This window comes from Acanthopagrus latus, chromosome 8, assembly GCF_904848185.1.
Source record: "Acanthopagrus latus isolate v.2019 chromosome 8, fAcaLat1.1, whole genome shotgun sequence".
NCBI classification, from domain to species: Eukaryota; Metazoa; Chordata; class Actinopteri; order Spariformes; family Sparidae; genus Acanthopagrus; species Acanthopagrus latus.
Window position 1 is genome coordinate 29,306,076 of NC_051046.1, and position 23,513 is coordinate 29,329,588.

The following is a 23,513-nucleotide window of genomic DNA, read 5'->3' on the forward strand; positions in this document are numbered from 1 at the left end:
GTCATTTGAGAACTTCAGTGCTGCTTGCTGACCGCATCAATGTCACGCTCAAATGACGTTAAAGCACACCCTCTCGGGTAATATTGCTAATTTAACGTATATACAGTGCATATGAAAAAATAAAGTAATGCTAGCTTTGTTATAATTCTTTTTGATTATTCTTCCAGACAACAATAGGAAGACGTATAATTAAAGTACCAGATCAATATGTAGTAATGGACCGTTAAGTACAGTTCACCCATATCTACTCATCCGTGTCAAAAAACAAAACTGTTGGTTTGGGACACACAACAAAAAGAGAGAGACAACATGTCTCCCCTTGGGTGTTCCAGTAACAGTGCTAATGAATCAGATCCACTAATAACTGAGACCCATCACCATGGCTGAAGCGCCAATTAGACATGATCAATGCCAACAGCCCGACTCACCATGACTTACGGTCTACTGCTGCTTAAAAATCAGCAGCCATCAACAGTCAATGTTGTTTCAGCTGTTACTGACTGATTAGCAGTTAGCTCACGCAGCACTAAGCCATTCAGTACCATCCCATACCTGGATGATGATTATAAAGATCACCAGTATTAGTCACTATCAGTACCCTGATTGCACACTGCAACTTGGTTGACTTAGTGAGTCAATCATACATCCAATTACCATTATAATCATTCACTGACTGTGTACATTCCACTTGATTTATCTCTTATTACAGTAACAACGTCTATATTATTGTTTTTCTGTTATTAGTAAGTGTGTAGTATCACTTTTACTAATGGTGTCAGTAGTCCATTTAACTAATGGCATCCTACTCCGTATAGTCATTTGATTATGGTGCAATACATTGTGTGGCTAAATTTAGACTGATAGACCTGATTTACTGATTTTTATATATATATATATATATATATATAAAAATCAGTAAATCAGATAACACATATATTAAAGTCAATTTGTATAGAAGTTATGCAGCTGGTTATCAGTTAAAGATATAAATGCCTTCCTCTTTCGTAGCCTCACTACAGTTAACCAGGAAAGAGGACATAACTCAAAGATAAATGACAACCAATAAATAAAATGTGCTACAGACACCACAGCAGGAGCAAAAAGCAAATAAATAAGAATAAGAAATAATAAATATGAAAATAAATAACTTAAAACATAACCAAAGCAGATGGCATAGAGATGTATAAAGCATATAAAATCCACAGCAGTCAATACTAGAGAGCTGTAAAGTTTCTCACACAGCATGAAGTGCACATACACAGCTACACTGCATCACAGTGGATGTACTAATCTGTCTGAATGTCATTCATTGGGCATTTTGCACTGCAAAGTTCTCAACAATCTGCTCTGGTTGTTGCTTGGGAACACACCTGTTAGGCATGAACATTTTGGGCGCATTTGATTTGTGTCACTTAAGGTTCTTTTCCGGGTGGTTTCTTAATGGATATAACCAAAAAAAGTGAAACAGATTTTTTTGCAATTCTGTTGTTTTTTGTTTGTTTTTTTGGTTGACATTGTGTGCAAGTAGCAAGAGTAAATGTAATATGTTACTCCCAACCATGTTCATCAGTGGGTTCATTAACATGACATTTTAAAGGCTTACTGTGAAGCACTTCAGTTAACTGCCATAAAAAATGGTTTATCTATTTTTGAAGCTATACCAGTACATGGTTATCAAAAGCGTTGCAAACCTCAATTGCCTTTTGACGCTTCATTTCATGGTCTGCATTGTTGTGACAGTTAGAACAGTCGCAGTTGCTGCACATCACTCCATAAGCAAAACACTCACAGTAGCTGAAAGAGAATAAAATACATATTAACCTTAAAAAAATAATTTGAAAGATGTAAAGTGTGTGTTTGCACTTCTTCTCTTTCTCTTGTGAATGAATTTGAGACAAAGAGACAGAGAATTCATGATAAACGTCCCTATTAAGCCTAATTTAAGGGATAAAGACGAATATCATCTAGGGTGGCAATTACTCATTCATACCTTTCTAACATTTTTATTTTTTAATTTGTCAAAATATATCAAAGTCTAGCATGGGATTACTGGGTACCTAATAAACCCATGGGTATTGCAAATAAGCCAATTTCATGATTTGGCTATAAATAAATAAATGCCACACATTTTACATCTGTACTCATATGTTAATTATCAGACACAGATGGAGAGTAGAAGAAGCCCCCAGGAAGAACGCCTGGTTTTGTAGTGGGAAACCCTGTTATTACATTCACATGGGATGCACTGTGGCCCAAAACAAACTTTGCCTGTGTCTGTGTTTCTCTGGCAGCTGGTTCATATTACAAACCACCAGCAGTGGTTATTTTCTTTATTTGTTAGTTTATTTAACAGGGACAGTGCATGGCTCTCAGCCGTACCAGAATTAGCTACTAGCTAAATTTCATCTGTAGTCCCTGGGCAGGAACAAATAAGATAAATCTAACACAGATAAGCACATACAAAACAAACAAACAAACAAAAAGTATCTCTGCGTTATACAGAGCAGTCAGGCCTGGTGTACGCATGGCAGTCTGCCCCTCACATGCAAGTCACAGCTTGGATGCAGGAAATGTTTTTGGCAAACTAGTTTTGCCACAGGGCGGCTCATGGAGGGGACGCCACACCGTTTCAGCCATCCAGCCTGTCTGTTCCAAGAGACACTGTACACGGGGGAAACTACAGATCACAATCCCCCGTATTAGTACAGTACAGCTGCTGTTGGTTATTATACAAAGAAACCGCAAGCAAAACTACACCTAAGTTACACTTAAGTTATAGTGTCTATGCCCAATCCAAACTGTTAAATCAAAGCCTACCTAAAAACCAATCAGCGCAAAGCAGAATGTCCCTCAGTAGTTAGTTAATGCAATTGACAGGTGTCCTTTGACAGATCATGAAAAAGCATTTATTTTAAAAGAAAAAGTTGCCATATGAAAGTCAAAGTATGTATATATATATATATATATATATATATATATATATATATATATATATATATATATATATATATATATATATATATATATATATATATATATATATAAATGAGAGTCAGACTTGTTCTTCGTTTTTTTGTGGGTAACAGTGATGACAGTTAGTTAGAGCCTTAGAATATTAAATCATTTATCTTTACTCACTACAATTTAGCTTTTTTTAACCCTGACGTGCACATAAACTGCACATTTGCAAATTAAATCCATGACTAAAATGTATGAAATGAAAAGGAAAGAATTAACATGGTCTACTCACAGTTTGAGGCACTGGGATCTGGTGCAGTGGCAGGGTTTCCTTGACTTCGTTTCACACAATGTTCCAACAGTTCTATAAGGGAAAAGGCTGAGAATATGCTCAACAGTGCATCAATTCCACATAAAAAAGATAATTTACAGTAATAACACTAACAGTAATCAGCTACTTATATACAGCACATGTTACAAGGTCTGAATTGTGTAAATCTATGTAGGTCTATAATATATATATTTAGGTCGATCAGTGCTGGGCTGTATACCGGTTCACACCGAATACCGGTGTATGTTTTCATTATGAAATTAATTTCTAATATACTGCCATATCGGTGACTTCATCCGCGGACGTCAAGATGAGCAACTGGCAAACCACTGAGATTCGGGAGATGATAGCGTCTCCTCGGACTCTGTAGCTGTCAGCTTGTTGTTGTAGCGGCAAGCTACTAATACGGCTGCAACTAACAATTATTTGGGTTGTCGACTAATCTATCGATTATTTTTTCAATTAGTCGATTAGTCACGATTATTTTGGCAGCATCTGTTTTACCTCATATTCTCAGAGCAAATTAATAACCCATGAAACAGGCATTTGAAGACATAATATTTTGAAACACAACTGGATTTTTAATATATCAATTGAACTACAGTTTTTGATTGATTACATATCTTACAAATGAATTATCATTTTGTTATAAATCATTGCATTAAGTGGAGGTTTACTATTCAGTGTTTTATCCAATCTGTATTATTACAGATTTGTACTGATTTAATATCATGAATTATCATTGCTGTCAGACAGAAACCTTTTATTTATTTATTTATTCATAATTGATTTTACTGGCCACCCTTCACATCTGTACATTATTAACCAATGAATGTATTCACAGAGCTTGTCTCCAGCTGGCTTCTTGTCTGATGACACATGGGGGAGCATGGGTTCACAACATCGCACTTATTTTACTAGGGTTTACTAGTTTGGTCTAGCTACCGGAAGACACGACACAACAAACCGGTATGTAGCTCCTTGCACAAACACACTGTTTTAACTACTTTTTAATTCATTTTGAGTCATACACGCAACAGTGCTAAGGTGTCTGCTGAAGTTGCATAACTTTTGGGGTGAGATGTGGAGCATGTTAAGACGCTTAAAACACAGTGTAAAGCTCTGACCCTAAGCTGTTAGCTGTCAATGCCAACTCTCCGTTCACGGAGCCCTGTAATGGTTGGACCATGTGAGTTTGCGTCTTCGGTACTGGCAAGTCAAGGGTAGCTTGAGCAATGAAGCTGCATGATTAATCAACCGAAGTTCTCCTTTAATAGCTGGGGTTTAACATCAGCGTGTGTTTGACTGAGGAGGCAAGAATATAGGCCACGGGTCTACAATTAAGTAAATCTATCAAGTGTCGGCACATTTCTTCCGATGCATATGTTGTACATCACTGTTCATGCCCAACTTCGTGCTTCATGTCACATCACATGTTTACACCGACCCCAGTGTTGGCTTTTTGGGAAAGAAGGAATATTACATCTCCCTTTAGCATCATATACTGTGAGACGACGAAACATTTTTGGTCATACCATCCAGCACTAAGGTCTATCTAATTATTACTGAATTAAGTCCCATATTGCCAGTTTAATTACACCACAAATTACTTCTGTGTTTAGCATGGAAGTAAATATATGTGGGTTGATTATGATTTGGATACAACCGGAATAGTTACAAATTTGGGGAAAATGTCTGACAAAAGGTATGACCTCTGTTCACTGTGTTTCATGAACATAAGTTGTCTGAGAATATTTTGGCAAACATGATTTGGGATATAGTGGCCATATAAAGGGAAAACATTTTCTGCGGATGTGCTTTGATCTATTTAACTGTCATGTATCATGGTTGACCAAATACTTGACAGTTCTTTAGTCACTTTGCATTTTTCTAACTGTCTATGAAGTGAAGAAAAAAATCTAATATTTGCTTAGTTCCATAGTTCTTACTGTGATGGAGGGACTGGAGGCTGCATGTTGGCTGCCTGATCTCTGGACTCATACAAGGAACAAGCAGCCTGCTGGTGCTGAGGAAGCTATGCATGAATGAATGATTGAATACATGAGTAACAATCTATTAATTTATAGGGCTGACCTGAATGCATTACATCTTCAAAGCTTTACCATTACCATGGTAATCTACCCCCAAATCAGTATTTGAATGCCTTCCAAAGTATTATCTAATTAGTTACATGTCAGGAGCTCAGGATACTCAGGTTGGATGTGGATTCAAAAGTCTGTCAAACTTTTCTGTCTGAAAATTGTCATCAGGTCCCCTGATGTGATGTCCACATGGCTGTCTTGGTGAAAGTTTCGAAGCAACACGCTGAGTGTCTGTTTTGTCTCCGAACAGATTTCTGATCTACTTAAAATCTCACTATTTCTGCAAAATATACTCCCAATAGTGAACTAAGTCCATAGAGATGTTCCCTGAAGGCTCCACCTACTTCAGCATCCAACTACTCATCAGCTGAGAGGAGAAGGTCTGTGAGCATCAGGAAATAATAGACTTATTTGTTATTGAGACATGAACACCAAAAGTCCATCTTGAGACATGTAACATTAATTTTGTCCTCGATATTGACCACAGTGAGGGCGTTTCCTTACAGCTTGGAAAGTGTTGCAAATATTAGCCAGGTACACCAATTTTGCAAGCCACTAAAAATCATGCAGTCTGCCATTCAGTTAATCACTGTGATGCAGGAATAACTTTATCTCATCGCACAGTTCAAATAGACAACTGAGAGTTTTCCTTGCACAATAGCCAGTGAACTTTAGCATGGAAAATAAGTTTGGTGTGTTTGCCTCGCATTTCTCCATACACAGAGCTTTCAAAAGATGTGGTTGGCTTTTTGTTTACTCACTATTACAGACTTGTCCAGAACTGATTTGAGGCACTTTTTTTCATAGCCAATTGTTCTGTGCGAATGCAACAGTGTGTTGCTATTGCAAATGGTGTTACAGCACACGGACACCCTGGGCAGTCAGTTGTTTACAAATCGTCGCAGTTGCACCATCTGTACCAATGCCAACACATATTGTCCAGTCAATGAATTATTCTTAACAATTACTCAACAATTGTTTCTCCTTGGTGTTGGTTGGCAGGGAAGAACAAATCAGAAATTCCATCATTCACTCGACCAGTTTGCAGCTCGACTGTGTTATCTGACAGGGGTACCCTGTTAAATTCCTTGCGTGCTTTTCCCCCAGACAATATGTTTGCCATAACCTTGGCAGCTGGTTTGAGTAAATTCTCACCCATTAAATGAGGTTTTCCTGTTTTTGCAATCGGACACTTGCAAAAGGACACTCTGTATGAACCCTTTGTGGCCTTCACATTTTCCTCTAGTGCAAAACATTGTGAGGGTCTGCAGTATTTCTCACAAATACATTTATTTGTGGTATGGCAAAAAAAAAAAAAAATCAACATTGGCTGCCACATATTGATTTTCTATATTTGGAACTGCGTGTCCCGTTCTCACTCAAGACAGCACACACGTCAGTGAGTAGCATGATGTTATACATACTCCGATAGAGAGCATAGAGGGGTGGTTTTTAGTACGCTGGTAAAATCAATGAAAAAGGGGAGGAGGACTATTTAATGCAGTTGGCTTTGCAACAATTTCCTCTGCAACAGACAACTGACCTCACCGTCGCGATCAAGCCCCCACAAAGTGCAGCAGGCCTTGAAGCCAGTTTTTGTTGTGGCCAAGCTGTATAATCAATTGTGCATATAATATATACTGTATAATCATGTGATGCACTGGGGACTTTTTCCCATAAGCTAACATTGTGAGAGACAAGTCTGTAAAACAGTAATAAAAGCCTCACAGCCCAGCGAAATCACTCGTTTTACTGTCAGAATTTGCGCAATACAGTATGGAGTTTAGAAGAGCCAGACGATTACATTGAATCCCCATCCAAGTTAGCTTGGTGTTAAGTGGACTTGGCCGACGGAAGTCTCAAGTTTGCAAAAAAAACAAAAAATCCAGCAGGTTTCCCCCTGCAGTCCTTTTGTGTAGTTTATAATTGCTGCATGGGCTTATCAGGGTTCATAGCATTGTTAGCCACGGATACATAGCACAAAAGACAATGTAGACCCCCCCAAAAGATCCAGATTTAGTGTAGTTGATAGTCTTAGTTTCGACTTTAGTAATGGGTTTTCCTTGGTCATGGCAATTTTATGTGTCTCCATTCAACAGCAAATTCTGGGATTCAACACCGACAATGCTCATTGAACTTGAAGATAACGTTACCATCATATCACTTATTAGCCCCATTCACACTGCAGTTTGCATGCAGGGATCCTGCGCCAATTCTCCACACCCTCCTCTGTGTGAAAGTTTCAGATGCGTAGAGAAAACAAATTTCACACCTGCGCTGATCTGCCTCTGGAGGTAGTGTCAGGGCCGCATTATTGGTGAACCGCCCCAGTATGAACGAATAAGCCGGAGACGCGGAGCAGGGAAGTGTTGGTCTGACTAGTCTGATAACTGCACAGGTCCTTCACTCAACTAAATACAGAGAAATGTCCCACAAAGCAACATTTTAGGACCAAACTTATATGAGGAAAACTAATACCACAGCTGTACGTGGAAAAGCGTCTCTCCCCCTGACTGTCCTCCCACCTCTTCGTCACATTTCTGCCCAAAAAACAGCATCTGTCACCGGCAAAAATCTTAAACTCACTGAGTGTTTGTGATGAAAATAAATCACCGCGACTGTCAGCCCTACGGACCGAGACTTCAGGGAACCTTCCCCCACAAAACGACCTCTGTCACCACGAGTGAAGGAGTCAGGCAGCGTCCTGTTTACTGATGGCGATTACCGTAAATTACCAAATTATAGCCGGGTTTCAATTAACCACCGGGTCCCCTTTAAACACCGGGTGCAGGTGTATATTTTGGTAAACCACCGGTTCTAAATAAATGTCGGGTCTAAGTTATTTATTTTTTCTAAAAATCAAAGAAGAAGACGTGATGTGACGTTTTTCTTCTCTACCTTTTTCACGTATTGTGCTTGCTTTCGGTCAGTCAATATCACATTGATGATAACCATGGCTCCACGGACGCTCGCTCGCTCGTCACCCTCACCGGCTACAAAGCAGCTAATATTGAAAATTTGTATAGCGGCGCTGTGCCACCGTTCCATTGTCTGGGGAGAACCCTGAAATGAAATTATATGCAGAGGAAAACTCGGGAGAAGCAGCCGCTAGACGTTTCTCTGCTGACCCAAAGAGAGTGAGAGATTGGCGAAAAAATCAAACTGAGCTTCAGCGTCTGTCCGAGGAGGACAGCAACAGGGCCAGGCTGCCTGGTGGAGGGAGGAAGAAGTCTAGTGAGGAGCCTGAGATAAACATGCAGGGTTGGGTTATCAGCAAACGGGCACACCACGAGAGAGTGTCCCGTAAAATGATCAGGGTGATGGAGAAACAAATGTGCGCCACAGTGAGTGACAGCAGAGGTGAGGAGTTTGCTGTGAGTGCTGGTCGGCTGAATAGTTTCCTCCGCCGCAACAACTTCACTTGCAGAAGACATAGAACTATTGCCCAGAAGGATGCCAGAGAATTAACCAAGAAGCTGGCGAAGTTTGTGACATTTTCATCTCTGATTTTTGAGAGGAAGGAATTAAACGCCTGTCCCAAATAAACGCCTGGTTTGTTAAATGATTGAAACAAATAAACGACTATTATTTGGTATTTTATGGTAAGTAAGTACGTAATTTGGCACAGAAAACATAACTTCGTCAATTTCCAGGATGTTTGGTGGGTCAAATTCTCAATCACAACACATTATAACAGCATCCATATGATTATAAACTGGCCGCTCTTTTAGATTGGCGGGGGGACACCTGGGAAACACCGACGTACCGTCACACCTCTTTAGGCGCCGCAGCGCCGGCTTTCTATGTGAATTACATGGCAGCACGGCAGAGATGCTTCACTCTGTGTGAATTATCCTCAGCAAAGAATTGGCAAACCACCACTCCGGTTGTCATTATACCATCATACATATTATGTAGGCAGTGTCTCAAAACGGTCCCAAAACAGTTTGCTATTGGTGAATCCTGTCACCACAGCAAAACAGCCAAATGAATAGACAGATTTAATATAAAGAAAAAACAACAACACATCTATCCAACTCACTAGAAGGTGAATTCAATAACTTAATTGATCAAACAGTTATGGTTACTGTTGAGCGGTCCCAAAGAGACAGTTTATTTCTGTATAGAAAAAATGTTTTCCTACCTGGCTGGGAGTCCCTAGCACACTCACATCTGGGAAACATAAAGGAGAGAGGATTATTAAAGAAACCCCTGTTACTTTTAAGCAAAAAGGTACACAAACACAAGACACGAGGAGCCAAGCTGGCAGGTAAAAGAAAAAAAGGTGAACTTTAATAATAAAAATGAAGTCCAAACACAAAATCCAAACAGCAAAAGGTGATCAAAAAGCTTGCAACAAAAGGCAACAAAAACAAAAGAGGCAAGCAGGGTCAATTCGAGAACAAAAAAAGTACAAAAATAAATAACTAAATCACATATATACAATCAGTAGGCGATCTGAGGGGATATGAGGGGGGAAGCCGTCCCCCTTGTTAGCAAAATGACCAAAAAGCATCCCCCTTGTTAACCTGCCATCAGTCTCCATCCCCTAGTAGCAGATAGTGTGTTACAAATCACAAGCAGTCGCGATCAGCTCCAACCCACAATGGAGTCAAGCCATGTACGGCTGCTTTGCGATCCAGCTGCCTGGTTTGTTTTTTGACGAAAGCTGCAACAAGCTGCACAGAGCAGACATAGTGGTGTTGCAGTACCCTGCTGTCCGATTGGCAAATACACTCAACCAATTATATTCGGGGATACAATGTTGATTGGCATGCCCCCAGGCCTGCCCCCTTACTGACAAAAAAAACGGCCACTAAAAAAAAATCACTCGCGCGAGCAGGGGGAAAGTTTTCCGAGTGAGGAGAGGAGTGTTTCGCGAGCGGAATCTGTGCACGCTTGAGCTGTTTTTCTCCTGGCAGGCCACAATATTGCTCCAGGGGGCAGAGATGCAGGATAAAAAATAGCTCACGAGTGCTTGGGAAAGCCCTCAGGAAAAAAATGCATGGATGTTTTACGGCGCACGCGAGTCTCAGTGGGTGCGTGTGATTTATGGCAGTATTCTATGCCCATAGATGGCCCCTCAGATTTTTCTGTTGCTGAAGAAGTCTGTTCTTTCAAATGTACATTGTGTTTTCCATTTTCCCCAAAGCATGTCACTAAGGACTTAAGGAGATTAGATGGATAACTGCTCCAGAATTTTGGTTCACAGACAGAATCTATTAAAATGAATATGTTGCAGAGATTGCTGCATCTCTTTCAATCCCTTCCACTGGCTCTAAACAATTTTAGGAAAGGGACAAAACTTAATTTGAGGTACATTTGGAAAGAGTACAGACCCAGAATTAAGTATCAAAGCCTCCAGAAAAACAAGCAATGTTGTGTTGCAAAGTTTAAAAAAATATTATAATACAGTCCAATTAGGACTTTCAATGAAGAATTTAGTTGATTTGGGGATTTGTGTGCCACTTAGGCTATGGAGCAATGTGTTAGCTGAAAATCATTTAATAGAGCTTATCAAAGTCCTGAGGAGGTGTGCATGTGACCTGGATTTTGCACCCAGCAGATCAGATGGATGGTTTAACAGCATAGTGTACCCTTTTAAACCAAGGGTCCTTGAAGAGTGTTCATGACCCAAAGATTGAGAATGGTTTGGATAAAAAATGTCATCAGAAAATGTTACCTCACATTGTAGATATATATCATGGATGCAAGCGCATCTGAGCTATGACAACAAAATCGCTCTCATACCTGAAATCCCTGCTGTGGATGATTGGATTGACTTTATTTACTTTATTTTCAGAATATAAATAATTACCTTTTCAATTAGACTTCAACAGGACAGGTTGGAAAAGTTGTTGATTTATTTTCTTATCCTTTAGTTAAAGGGATCACCCCAACAGTTAAGTTTAGTTCTATCCGGTCTGTCTGGTAAAGTCACTTTGAAAAAGCTTTCGCTATCTCAGAATCCCGGAACATGGTCTGGAACAGCTCATCACTGTTCTCATTACCAGTATATGACTGGTGCTTAGTTACCATGTGAAAAGTCCATAGCACCTCTGCTTTTAGTGTGGTTGTAGACCCAAATGCTGTCCGGAGGTCGATTGGAGTTGCAGCAGACTGGGTCGCGCTGGACCTCGATGCTCCAGATCCTGTTGTGGAACAATACTGGCTGATTGAAAGCGTTTGCTGCTGGCATTTTATGACCGCTTTATGTTTTTCTGATTTGGAATGGGATTCCAGTGCCTTTTCTCCACTGCTAAGCTAAGCGGTAATACACCGCCATGCGCGCACAGCACACTAGCTGGTGGAGCTCAATAAATTCTCACCAGGCAGCACAGGTGGCCTACTTTAGTTCTGTTTTGTAGTTATGTTATAGTATCCTCAAAAGTGGAAACATTTCAAAGCGACACTGAAGTTTATGCATGTTTTAAATAAAAGTAATGTCAATAGATTTTTAAGACCTTTCAAAATCGTATTTAATGGCAGGAACACACCGGCCCAACCGTTGGACGTCTGAAGCATTTGGAGAGACTCGGACGAGGTCGGGAACAAATATGTTTGGTGTGTTCAGCTGCGTCGGAAGCTTTCGGAGCCAAGCGGACTTTGTCAGCCCCGACTGAGCATGCGAAGTCTGAGGAGGTGGGCTGTCATACGTCTGAGCCATTGGATTCTCTGATTGGTTGTGTGCCAGCTGAATGGCCATTCTGATTGGCGGTGTACTAGTGAATCAACGCAGTGTGTGGGAGGGGCAGAATATTGTGTGCACTTTTTCTATGCACTCCGTTCCGTCATTTCTTGTTTTCACATTTTCGTGTTTTGCAGTACTGGCACGAGACTAGTTGTTATGTCCATTCAGGACGAATTCATTTGTGCTCACTGCACGTTTAGTATGCAGCTGTTTTTATCTGAAATAGTTAAGTTTCGTTTTGATTGAAAGTAAAGAGAGTCGCTTGCATAAGCCTCTCATTTACAACTCACAACATGAGCGCCACCCGCTTATTGCATCTTGTGCAAGCGCAGAACATACACACTACTGTGGAGTAGGCAGCACGTCGAAGCAGTGTGTTTCAATGCAACTTTTCTGCTGAACGGGTCGAACAAGAGGCAACGGAGTGGTCGGAGAGTAGTTGGATAAGGCAGCTGGACGTCTGGGTGGTGTGTGGGGGCCTTAAGACCTTATGAGATTTTAGGAGAATTTTAGACATTTTAAGGCCTTAAATTCAAGACTTTTTATGACCCTGCAGATACCCTGTAGTAAGTGTGCTGCGGAAAATACCTTTATGTCTAGAAAGGCTGAAAGAGCTTGAAAAGGTGAAAAAAGACTCAAAAGGCCGAAAATTTGTAGAGGAAGAGGGCAGAAAGAGCTTAAAAAGGTGAAAGAAGGGAATGTTAACAGCGATAACAATGGTGGACATGAACTCCCTCGGTAAATAATACGGGCGCATTCCCACAGCCTGCAGTTCAATGTCCGGGGTGCAGAGCCATTCCTTCACGTTGACATGTCCGGGACTGCACCACCTCTCACTCACATAAAGTGCAAGCCTGCCACCCTTCTTCTTCCAACTATTTAAACAGTCTCTGTCTCCCCGTACCAAACTGTAGCCAGGAACCTCCACGGATTTGCGAGTGCGGACATGTTTCACTGAAGTAAAATATGCTACACTGACGGTATTCCCTCTGGGTCTTCACAGGTGCTGTAAGTTTGTCCGTTTTATTCCCCAGAGACCTCACATTTCCTATTATAATCGCCGGGACCGCTGGCTTATGTCTTCTCCTTCTCTTCCTCCTTTTGGCTCCAGACCTGCAGCCCTGACGTCTCCTCCGTAACTCCTGCGGGACCTCAGGTGTGTCTCCGGGCAGCATCACAGGCTTACACAGCACAATCAGCTGTTCACGCGTGTAAACAATGTCCCCACTACTACCAGTGAGGTTCTCTGTTACAAATATTAGAAGAAGTAACAGAAGAACGTGGAGAAGGGTAACAAAACTTAGTCCAGCCATTGTCACAACTTTCATGAACAAGTTGTGATTGATCCGAAAAACAAACAAAAAGAATAAAACAACAAATAAATAAAGTTTAAAAAAACACGACGGGAGCTGCAGCTATAGGCAGCCACCTGGACCGGTGCCATCTTAGCATATATGACTCAGACCCAGCGACTCAGAATACGATAATGGAGCATGTTCTTGCTAAAATCTGGAAACAAAGGGTTTTTCAAAGGGCAGAGGGTACCCCTGTAGCAGATGGAAAGTCAATTTTAATTAGAGGCAATGAATCTTCCTTCAGCTGTATTATTTATCAAAAGCCCCGCTCTCTGGAAAATGGACACCCTGATAGCAACAGGTTATAATCTGATGAAGCTGCCAAGCAAGTAGCAGATAATATCATGACATCAATATATTATGCAGAAGACTGGCCTACTTTCACCATTTTATCATCACTAATTGTGGGGCAGTTAAAAAAAGAAAAAAAAAAAACAATGCACACAATGCAAGGAAGACCACACCCCAGCCCCCGACTGGAGAAGCCTGCTCCCTCTGGACCAAAAGGAGAAGGCGATTCCCCCTCACTGGAATCAGGGACAACACAGGAAGGGGCAGATGACATCGCACTGCCGGAAACCAGACACTCCCAGGGAAACAGCAAAGAAGACAATTGCAGCGACTAGCTGCCAGTAGAAGGTTGCTGTCTGACAGATATGAGGGAAACAGTAGTCCTGGAGGTGCACCTACAGGCTCATCAGGAATCAGTGAGCCAGCATGTCCAGAAGAACAGAAAGCAGGGGAAGCCACAGCAAGAAAGACATGAAGAACAAGGCACAAACTTAAGCCCTTAAGCTATCCTTTCAATGTGGGAATCTTTCTGCCTCACCATCTGTTAAGTTACAGATGCATAGAGTGGGGACAATTTCACTCTAGCGCTGATCTGCCTCTGGAAGTAGTATCAGAATCGCATCAGATGTGAGATGGCGTCTGTTTGACAGAAAAAGCCTGCAGCGCGGAACAAGTGTGTGACGGTCTGATGGTGCTCACAGTCAACTAAAGAGAGCCTTCGCTCATCAAATACAAGAGAAATGTCTCACACTTCAACCCACAAACAACAGAGGTGTGGTAAAAACAGCATCTGTTCCCAGCAGCAGAGCCAGGTGGCTCCTACACTTGAACCACAGTGCTAATGTGATGCAATTTAGAGCAAAAAACATTAAACTCACCATGTGTTTGTCACCGTCCACTTGTTGTATTAACTGTCTCTGACAACTTTTATTGATAAAGATTACAGCTGTCAGCCCTTTTCTTCATTAAACTTTCCCCCAGAAAACAGCATGTTAGAGAGAGTCAGATAGGGTCCTCTATTTAATGATTTAATTCTAGTCTCTCGTGTTTTTAGCCTTTACACTTTTATGTTTAGTCTTTATGTCTTTTATGTTTTAGTCCCTCGTGTTTTTAGATTCTACACTTTTTGCCTTATTTTACTGTTTTAGTCTGTCAGTTTTTAATCTCCAGTGTTTCCTCATGGGGGCCTGGCAGACTGGGAGTGGTCTCTGGTCTGGCCACGGGGGCTGCTGTCCCGTGGACGGCTCCGGCCCGGGTGATCAGAGGGCTCTGCACCTTGGTGTGGGGCCTCCTGTCTGCCCGGGTTGGGGGTGGTCTCTGTGGCGGTGCTCCCTGCGGCCTTGGACCGGGATCTCTCCCAGTGTGGTTGGCCCCCCAAAGGTAGCTTCCTCCACGCAACAGGTCTCGCTGCCCGGCCATGTATCTTTAGTGACAGCTACGGTATGGGTAAGTGTAAGTGTGTGTGTCTGTGTGTCTGCGTGCATATGTGTGAGTGTGTATCTTTTTTAAGTTTTTGTACCACTTTTGCTACAGTATTCTGACTGATAAGTAAAGCTTTGCTGATCTTGTAGCCTTCACCTTTGCGGTGTAAAGAAATTATTTTCTTTCTCAGGTCTTGGGACATTTCTCTTCCATGTGGTGCCATTGCTAACAACATGAAGGGGTTTTCTACACCCTTTTATAGTCAACTGTCTGCTGGTCACCTGTGTAATGAATAATTAGACTTACCTGTGGTTGATTATTGTTAAATTAGACATTTGTAGTCTAAAATTTAGCCTCGCTCCAGAGACTTTCAGTGGGGTGTACTCATTTTTGCACCACCCTAATTTGAGTAAAACTGAAAATTTTGTTCTCTAAGTTTTATTATTATTCTTACTTACATGTTATGAGTTAAATGGATGTTATATAAAACTTAGTCTTGTCAACATTTTGGAAATTGTTTTTGTGCGCATTGAGTTTTTGTTTAAAATATTACTTTTCGAAGGGGGTGTACTCATTTACACTGAGCACTGTAGCTTTTATGTGTGTGCTAACCTCTTCACATCGGACTGCTTCAGTAACGAGGGTCAGTACAAAGCTGGCTTTGCCTCGACACTGACCCTCGTAAAAGGATCAGACACAACCATACCGGACCCAGAAACTGCACCCAAGCCACAGGTGAGTGTTGCCACATTTTGATAGGATTCGAGTCACATGACTTGACTCGAGTCGCAAATTTGAGGACTTGAGACTTACTTGACTAATACTGATGAAAGACTTGATTTTCACTTGCCATTCATAACTTGAGACTTGACTTAGACTTGACACAGCTGACTCAAAAGTCTTGGCTTTTCCTACTTTCTTTCTTTACTATACTGAGACATTTGTTTTTGATACTTTGCCCTCTGCCACTGTATGACGCGGTGCGTGCAAGCCTGGCAGGTGGTGGGCATGCCAGTGTGGCAGTGTGGCAGACAGGATCAGAGGAGGAGAGGCAGCATGGAGAGAGCTCCGAAAATTATCAAATTTGGATTGAAAGATTATTACGTGCCTGGGTGATTTTGGCCGCCGTCTTGGTTAAAGCGTGCGTGTGTTTCAGATATAGTGTCTTCAGTGCGCACAAAGCCAGATTCGGTGCAACGCACTTGTTTTTTTCGTGCACGTCCGCGACGGACCTGCTTCTCCCTCTGGTGTTGTGTCTGTGTCTCTCCTGCTGTTTCTCACTGAGCTCTGCCCCGATTGAAAGGAGAAGGGAGCCCATATGTGTGAAGACGTCGCCTCCGAGATGTAGAATGTGTTTTATAGAAGAGAAATACACATTTCAGGACAGAACAGACATGTCCTGTGATTTTCAGCCTCCTTTTATAGAGGGGAGGGGGAACAATACCTGAGAGTAATATTCTCGGCTGTCAGGATGTGCAGTATGCTGCAGTTCCAGGGTTGATATTAATCTAATCTTATTCTTGTATTCATGGGTTTAAACATATTTTTTACATTGATCAACTATGCAATGACATCATATTTTTGACTAACCACCCTCTTCTGTTTACTGTGTCTATAGATATGAAGAATACATTCATACAAACTTATTGTGACTTGGTTGACTGTAGCCATGACTCGAGTTGACTTGCTTGAGTAATAGCAATGACTTGACTTGACTTGCTTGATTTTCATCACAGTAACTTGGGACTTGCTAGAGACTTAAAGGTTAAGATTTGAGGCTTGCTTATGACTTGCACGTATGTGACTTACTCCCACCTCCCACCTTGGTTGTCACAGTAAAAAGTCTGGAAACATGTGCAGACTGGAGACAGTGTTGGAGACAAACGCAGCTTTCGCTAGCTGTTAGCTATTAGATACATGGTAGTAACTGTAACAACACATAAGAGCAAACTAACATTATTCACAGAGTCTGTACTTCTTCGGGAGCCTCTCCTTCGGGGTCTAATTCTGGGTCAAACTGCTGTGGTTGAACGAAAGAATCTTGGCGAGCCATAGCGATACATCATAAAACATTAGCACATGCTGCTGCTAGTGCAAGCGGCATTGTCTCCCTTAGAGGGAGATGTAGCAGGCAAGGCAGGCGTTGACAGATGGAGCTCATCAGCATTTAAAGGTGCAGGCACAGAAACTCGTGCAACTTTTAGACAGATGAAATTCAGGACCACGGATGGGTTTGGGGCAATGCATTTCAAATACAGTGCTGTTGGACCTCTGTCAGCTGTGTGAAATTGATGAAAAACAGTATAATATGGGACCTTTAATGTTGAAGTATACCTATAAAATTAATTATGTCTCTCTTGGTATTGGTATTGGTTGTATCTTAATAGTTCAAACTTGTGCTTTTCAGAAGACATGATCGAAGGTAATTTTTGGCCAGTCAACAGTTGAGCTTGTAATGTTACTCAGTTAGTCTTGGAGTAAAATACATAAACACACAATTCAATAATTTTCAGGGACATTTCCATAAAAAAGTTATCCTGGCATTCTCAGACAGTGGGAGCAGAGGAAGACTTTTGGTTCTTGCAAGCACTAACAGAGCAGTTTTAATGCCTACGTTTAAGCTTTGTTCTGGGCTTCAAAGGAGTCAGAAGTGGTTAGCAGACAAGGGTTGTAAAGTAAATTAAGTAAGTAAGTAAAGTAAATTAAGTAAATTCATTTGGTCTTGACAGTTGATGAAGACTTTTTTGCTGGTTCCTCATTTAACAACAAGAGACATCTAAGTGTTAGGTCCATCTGTAATCTAGGTAGAGGATGGTTCCCTTGCTAGAGGTCATGCTGTCTGTCATAGTGACATATAATAAATCAAAGAAAATAATTCCAGTTGCCGATGACTCCATGGGCTTCGATTTCTGCAGATGATTTACATGCCTTAAGGTTATATAACACCCAGATATAACTTTGAGGAAAAAACTCAATAAGATAGATAATGTGGCCTCCTAATATGAGACCAAGTAGAAAATCTTACTCTGTGGTGTTTCAGTCAAGGTGCCCTAGTGGAGTGTCTCAAATCCATGATTGTTATCTGTTCATTGGTGTGATTTCATTACACACTGGACACAAAACTAAACCTTTACTAACATGTAACCAATGTAAAGTTGTCCTCACCTTTTTCTTGAGTTGGGCTGTTACATCTATTCTGTGATGCAGATTTCAGGGTAAGTAACATAGGTTCTGGCTCACAGGGATTAACCAGCACAACCTGTCCAGCTCCACTCATATTACACACTACCTGCAGACACAAAGGGAACATGGCAACAATTGGTTGAGAATCAGTGATTAGATAGATTAGAGCAACATTATGTAGAAATTGGCTTTTTGGGTGATTTGGCACAGTTTCCAAGGGCAACAGCACTATCTGCCACCAATTGTCAGGTCTGTTATATTTTTTCAGAACTTAAGTAGATACAAACAGAACTCATTATGTCATAATAATGCAAACATGTAAGTAATGCTGTGCTCTGCTCCATGTAACTTCAGTTACAAAGAGCCTATAATACAGTTAGAACAGCTAATTTCAGGCACAGTAGCTTCTTCAGCTTCCATAATCACTGCTCCTCTCAGGGCCATAGCCAGGGTTTAGAAATTACCATGGCCAGAATTTATTTTTTTGTTAGTTTGTTTTTGTGTTAGCTGTTCATATTTGACTCTACCAAAACTATAAGTACTGTTTCTTTGCAAAAAACTTCAAGTATCGTACCACTTTTTTTAAGTAATCTCAAAAATATAAGTAAGCTACTTTTTGAAAAAATTGCATGAGTTGAAAGGAACTTCAGAAATAAATGAAATCACAAAGCTCACAACAGTTTTCAAATGTTTAACAACAAATTGTTATTTGATATAGATTTGACTGATCTGATTATTTCAACCACAGATGTTCTTCTTTGGGGAAAGGTAAAGACGGAAATCTGTTTTTTATGTGATGAAATTACAAATCCTAATAAAAATTGCAACATATACACTAGTACAGTATTCACAGTTTGTATCTCTCAAGTGTGAACACTATTAAACTAAAATTACATTGGTTGCTTGTTGCCTTCCATATTTTATTATGACTGGGGAAAATAAATTGTGTATGTGCTAGCGGTACGTTGCAGTGTTCTCAAACTTTGATGAATCCAGTATAGATGTCCCACTTCCCATCTCAGATGACTAAGATCTTTTCTCTTCATTAGACTACAGCAATGAGCATGACTAATTCAATTCACAAATGAGCTTGAATATTTGGCTACATCACAGCAGAAAGAAGGAGTAATAGTAGTTATGAAGCATGTATGGTGTGTATACATAAAACGATTTTTTTTTACCAGAACAGACACACTGACTGCTCTCTGTCAGCCCAGTTTACTGATAACCTCACAGCTGCTGCCTACTGCACTGTGCACTGGTAATTTGTCTGTAAATATTAGCAGTGCGCATGATTTTGAAAGCTATAATCTTGCAGCAGCTACTGCCATTATGTTGCTTTGAACATTCATAGGGAGGTGTGGCTGTGGTTGAATAAGAGATCACCAGGAGACCTCTTTCTGAGGCAGCAGACTTTTCTTTATCCATTATTTTATAATTCATGCACATTACATTTACACTCAAAGGATTGACTAGGTGTTTTAACTCCTGATTACACAGTTATAGGTTCCAGACATTAGTGACCTAATAGCTTGCTCGCTCCTCCTGGTGGATCCATAAACCATTGTAAATGGTTTCCAAACATGACATTCCAAGGTGCGGCAGCGACCTGCCACAGATCGGCCAGGGCCCTGCCATGGAGGAGTGAGAAATTTAAGGCCACTGCATCTGTATACTGCTGTTTCTCTGATTGTGTGAAGAGTTTTGATGTGACTTCAGTTTTGAGCAATGCATGTTGGCAAAAGAAAAAAACTGTACTGCATTTGTAATTACAATCCAGTAGCATTATATATTATGCTGAAATACACTTTTACTGTTTAAAAAACTATTATAGTTGCATTTTAATCTAACACATGCCTAAAGGCATTTTAACAAACATATGCATTGGTGTTTATTGAATATCATTCAAATTTTTTTTAACAAAATTTCACTTTTACTGAAAATGCATATCGGGTCTCAGTTAATAACCAATAATCAGTACCAACCCTGAGAAAAACACCTCTAGATGTGCTCAGAGTCTGAGAGATGTGGAGTGGGGTCAATTGAAAAGAGGAGAGAACAGGGTTCTTCCTCTCGCTTCTTACATGGATCAGTTCATTAAACGGAGTGTGTTAGCAGGAGTTCCATGGCAGAAATTGACAAGGCAATAACAGCGCATCAGATTAACCATTTTACCAACAATATGTGGATTACAATTTGGACATTGGAGTTCTTTTCCTATTTTCCAAACAAAACATTCCCTTAGGGTTTTACCAAAGGCCCTTAAAATGCAACCTAGCACCCTACCAAGTGCACAGGTCATTTAGGGAAGAGTCGTCGTTAAATGACGTGGCTGGTGGCCATATCTGACTCAGGGGCTATTCAGGTCAGGTACCAAGTCAGCAGAAGCAGGGTAGATGCTCAGACTTAGGCAGTGAGAAGCTAGGTGAGTCTCCTCACTACCAGCTTAAGCAGTCCCTATTTAAATCCTACTTTAAAGAAACACCTTGTAGGTTTAGGGATCTGACCCTTTTTAATGGAGCGCTGGTACAGTACCTCCTGGACAGGGGTATACTGGGGATTTAATACTCTGCATAAGGTCATTGTATATATTCAAATACTACACAGAACATAGACTTTTATATTATACTTTGGAAATGCAAACATACCAGGGCTAGGTAAACAGTAATCATTTTTAGTCTATTTGCTCAAATTGAAAAACACATTCCCTCAAATTAACATACTAGAAGACTGCCATCAATTGTATTTTTTTCCATTTAAGTAAATACAGAATATAACTGAACTTAATGAGAGCTATCTTTTTCATGTTAATTTGCCTATGCTGAAACATCTGTTATCCCCTGTGCTTACAGTAGAACTTACAGGGTGTGTGAGGTGGGATGTAAATTGACTCAGCCCCTCATGAAACTGCTGAGGGTGCGAGGCCTGTGGTACACAGATGCCGGCAACAGGAACATGTAAATCCTGCTGAAAAAGAACCAAACACACTGATACACATTAAAACAAATGTAAAATTCAACAATCCATGACAACGGATAATTTCTTCCGAATACTCACCGGCATCATGCTGCAGAGAATGGGTTCATTAGTAAACCAAGGAGCAGAAACCAAGCCGTGTTGGTTGCTGTCTGGTGGACCAGGTACAGGGCTGAGAAAAGATTGTCTAAAGTCACTTGACCATTCCAAACACATCATTTTTTTGCCCATGTTCAGTGGGTCTGTACACCAAGCCATCGGTCAGAACATATCATTATATATGACACTGCCACTGCCCACGTTTGCATAATACATGATTGAAATAAACAACAAATTAGCAGAGCCCTGTTAGTGGCGATTCTTCAATAATACAGCAGAGATGGGGTGCAGTTTAGCTCAGTGGATAGAGCATGCGTCCCATGTGCCGAGGCTCCGCAGTGGCCCTGGGTTCAACTCTCGGCCCAGGTCTCTTTGCTGTCCCCTGTCCTGTCACATCTTCAGCTGTACTTTCAATAAAGCCAAAAAAATACTTTAAAATAATGATAATAGAGCAGAATTAAGAGTTTTTACAGCTTTTTCTTTGATGACTTCTCAGTATTAACCTGTCATTTATCAAAGACCTTCAAACAGCTAGCACTGTCATCATAGTAAAGAACTTCAATTCGACTTGGCTGAAGGGCAGAGTCAACCAGCACATCAGCTCAGCTGTTTGTGTAGTAGTTGGTTGCTGCATTGCTGAGCTGCTGCGCCAATAAATATAATTTCTCTCTACCACCATTGACAGAGCAGAAGGAGAAATGAAGGAGGTAAGGGAGAGAAAGAAAAATGTGTGCAGTGGAAAAACACTGCCCTTCCCCTGTTGTGTGATTATTTCAACGTTTGTGACATATTCTACAGACACAGACATTAAAACACTCGTATGATATCTATATGACTGTCTATGGGTCATTTTCAGGTCTAGTTTTGCTGAGAATTGCACACGTTGAGCGGTAGAAATAGACGAGACTCCGAATCTCTAGATGGAGCAACATAGCAGCCTCGTTTGACAGGCGCATGAGTGGCATGAGTCAGTGTATCCAGGTCTAACCTTCTAACATCAAAATGAAAAGCGAGAGGTCATGCCACGTAGCACCAGTACACACACATCCAGTGTGTCTAGCCTCCAGGTGTGTCAAGACTAAGTGAAAGACAGGCGATATGGCATCCACTTTGGATCTGTTGGTTCTGAAACCATACTGGTGAGGGTCTAGGCTGGCAAGGATGTTGTCTTTGGAGAACCAGCTTCTTGAAGCGATTAGTCATGAACCGGGTGAGAGTCACATGGCGGTATTCATTAAGATGAGACACAGTAGACTTTTAGGCACAGGACAATGAAAGCAAGATGTGAAAAATGTCATTAATAACATCAGCTGGCTGATCAGCACATGCTTTTACTACATAGCCAGGTAAATTATCTTGACCAGCACCCTTATTCATATTCACTCTCTGCAGGATTTTTCTCACATCCACTGTGGTTACTAACATTGGTCGGTTCTCTGGAGGAGGAGTAGACTCCTCAGCTGAGTCTTTTGTCAAGATAGTTGAGATCCATTTACTCCTGTCTAATATAAATACCAGTATGTACACAGACATGGAGACAGTGTCAGAAAAGTTGAGAGTGATACACTCCTGCCAGACACAAATACGAGACAGGGACATTATACATAGTCCTGAGATAATTGTGAAACATATTAAAACTTTGCCTGCTGCATGGTGTTTGCCATAAATTCATTGTAAAGTGTTAAACCATTACATTAAAGGTGTGTTGAAATCGGAAGTGAAGAGGAAATGGCAACATGGCATGTCTGTGAAAAAGAGGAAGTGTTACACTCAAGGCTCTGTCTGTCATTCTGTCTCTGATGATCATTCTTGAATAAGTATTAACTTTGCAAAGTTAAAGGAGGTGTAAGGTTTAACCATGATGTATTGAAGTTTAGAGATTTAATGAAAATTGGTAAGGAAACAGTGTTGAGCTGAGGACATGAAAAGAACTGATCAGGTCAACATGAGGCCAATAGGAAGTGTCAAAATCTGACCACGCTTTGGGCATGGGCACACTCCGTGACCGAGGCGTGCTAGATCATTATGAAATCGTCAGCCGTCATCAAGGGAGTATTAGTCATTGAACGGAGAGATGGTGGGAAAATGTCCAAATAAGGACATAA

At 40.9% G+C, this 23,513-nt stretch overlaps 1 protein-coding gene across 6 annotated transcripts in view; it reads right to left on the reverse strand.

Moving 5' to 3' along the window:
• tesmin (testis expressed metallothionein like protein) overlaps nt 1–23,513 on the reverse strand; it is a 44,339-nt gene that overhangs the window by 9,085 nt on the left and 11,741 nt on the right. For 2 of the 6 annotated variants that reach the window (XM_037107077.1, XM_037107073.1), the window contains exons 4-10: nt 21,391–21,481; nt 21,196–21,300; nt 18,316–18,439; nt 9,536–9,564; nt 5,239–5,324; nt 3,251–3,337; nt 1,692–1,794 (exon numbers count right to left, since the gene is read on the reverse strand). In XM_037107077.1, the coding sequence (XP_036962972.1) occupies nt 1,692–1,794; nt 3,251–3,337; nt 5,239–5,324; nt 9,536–9,564; nt 18,316–18,439; nt 21,196–21,300; nt 21,391–21,481 (625 nt within the window). The remainder of the gene's footprint in view (nt 1–1,691; nt 1,795–3,250; nt 3,338–5,238; nt 5,325–9,535; nt 9,565–18,315; nt 18,440–21,195; nt 21,301–21,390; nt 21,482–23,513) is intronic. The other 4 variants (XM_037107074.1, XM_037107075.1, XM_037107076.1 and 1 more) reach the window with 4 other exon arrangements.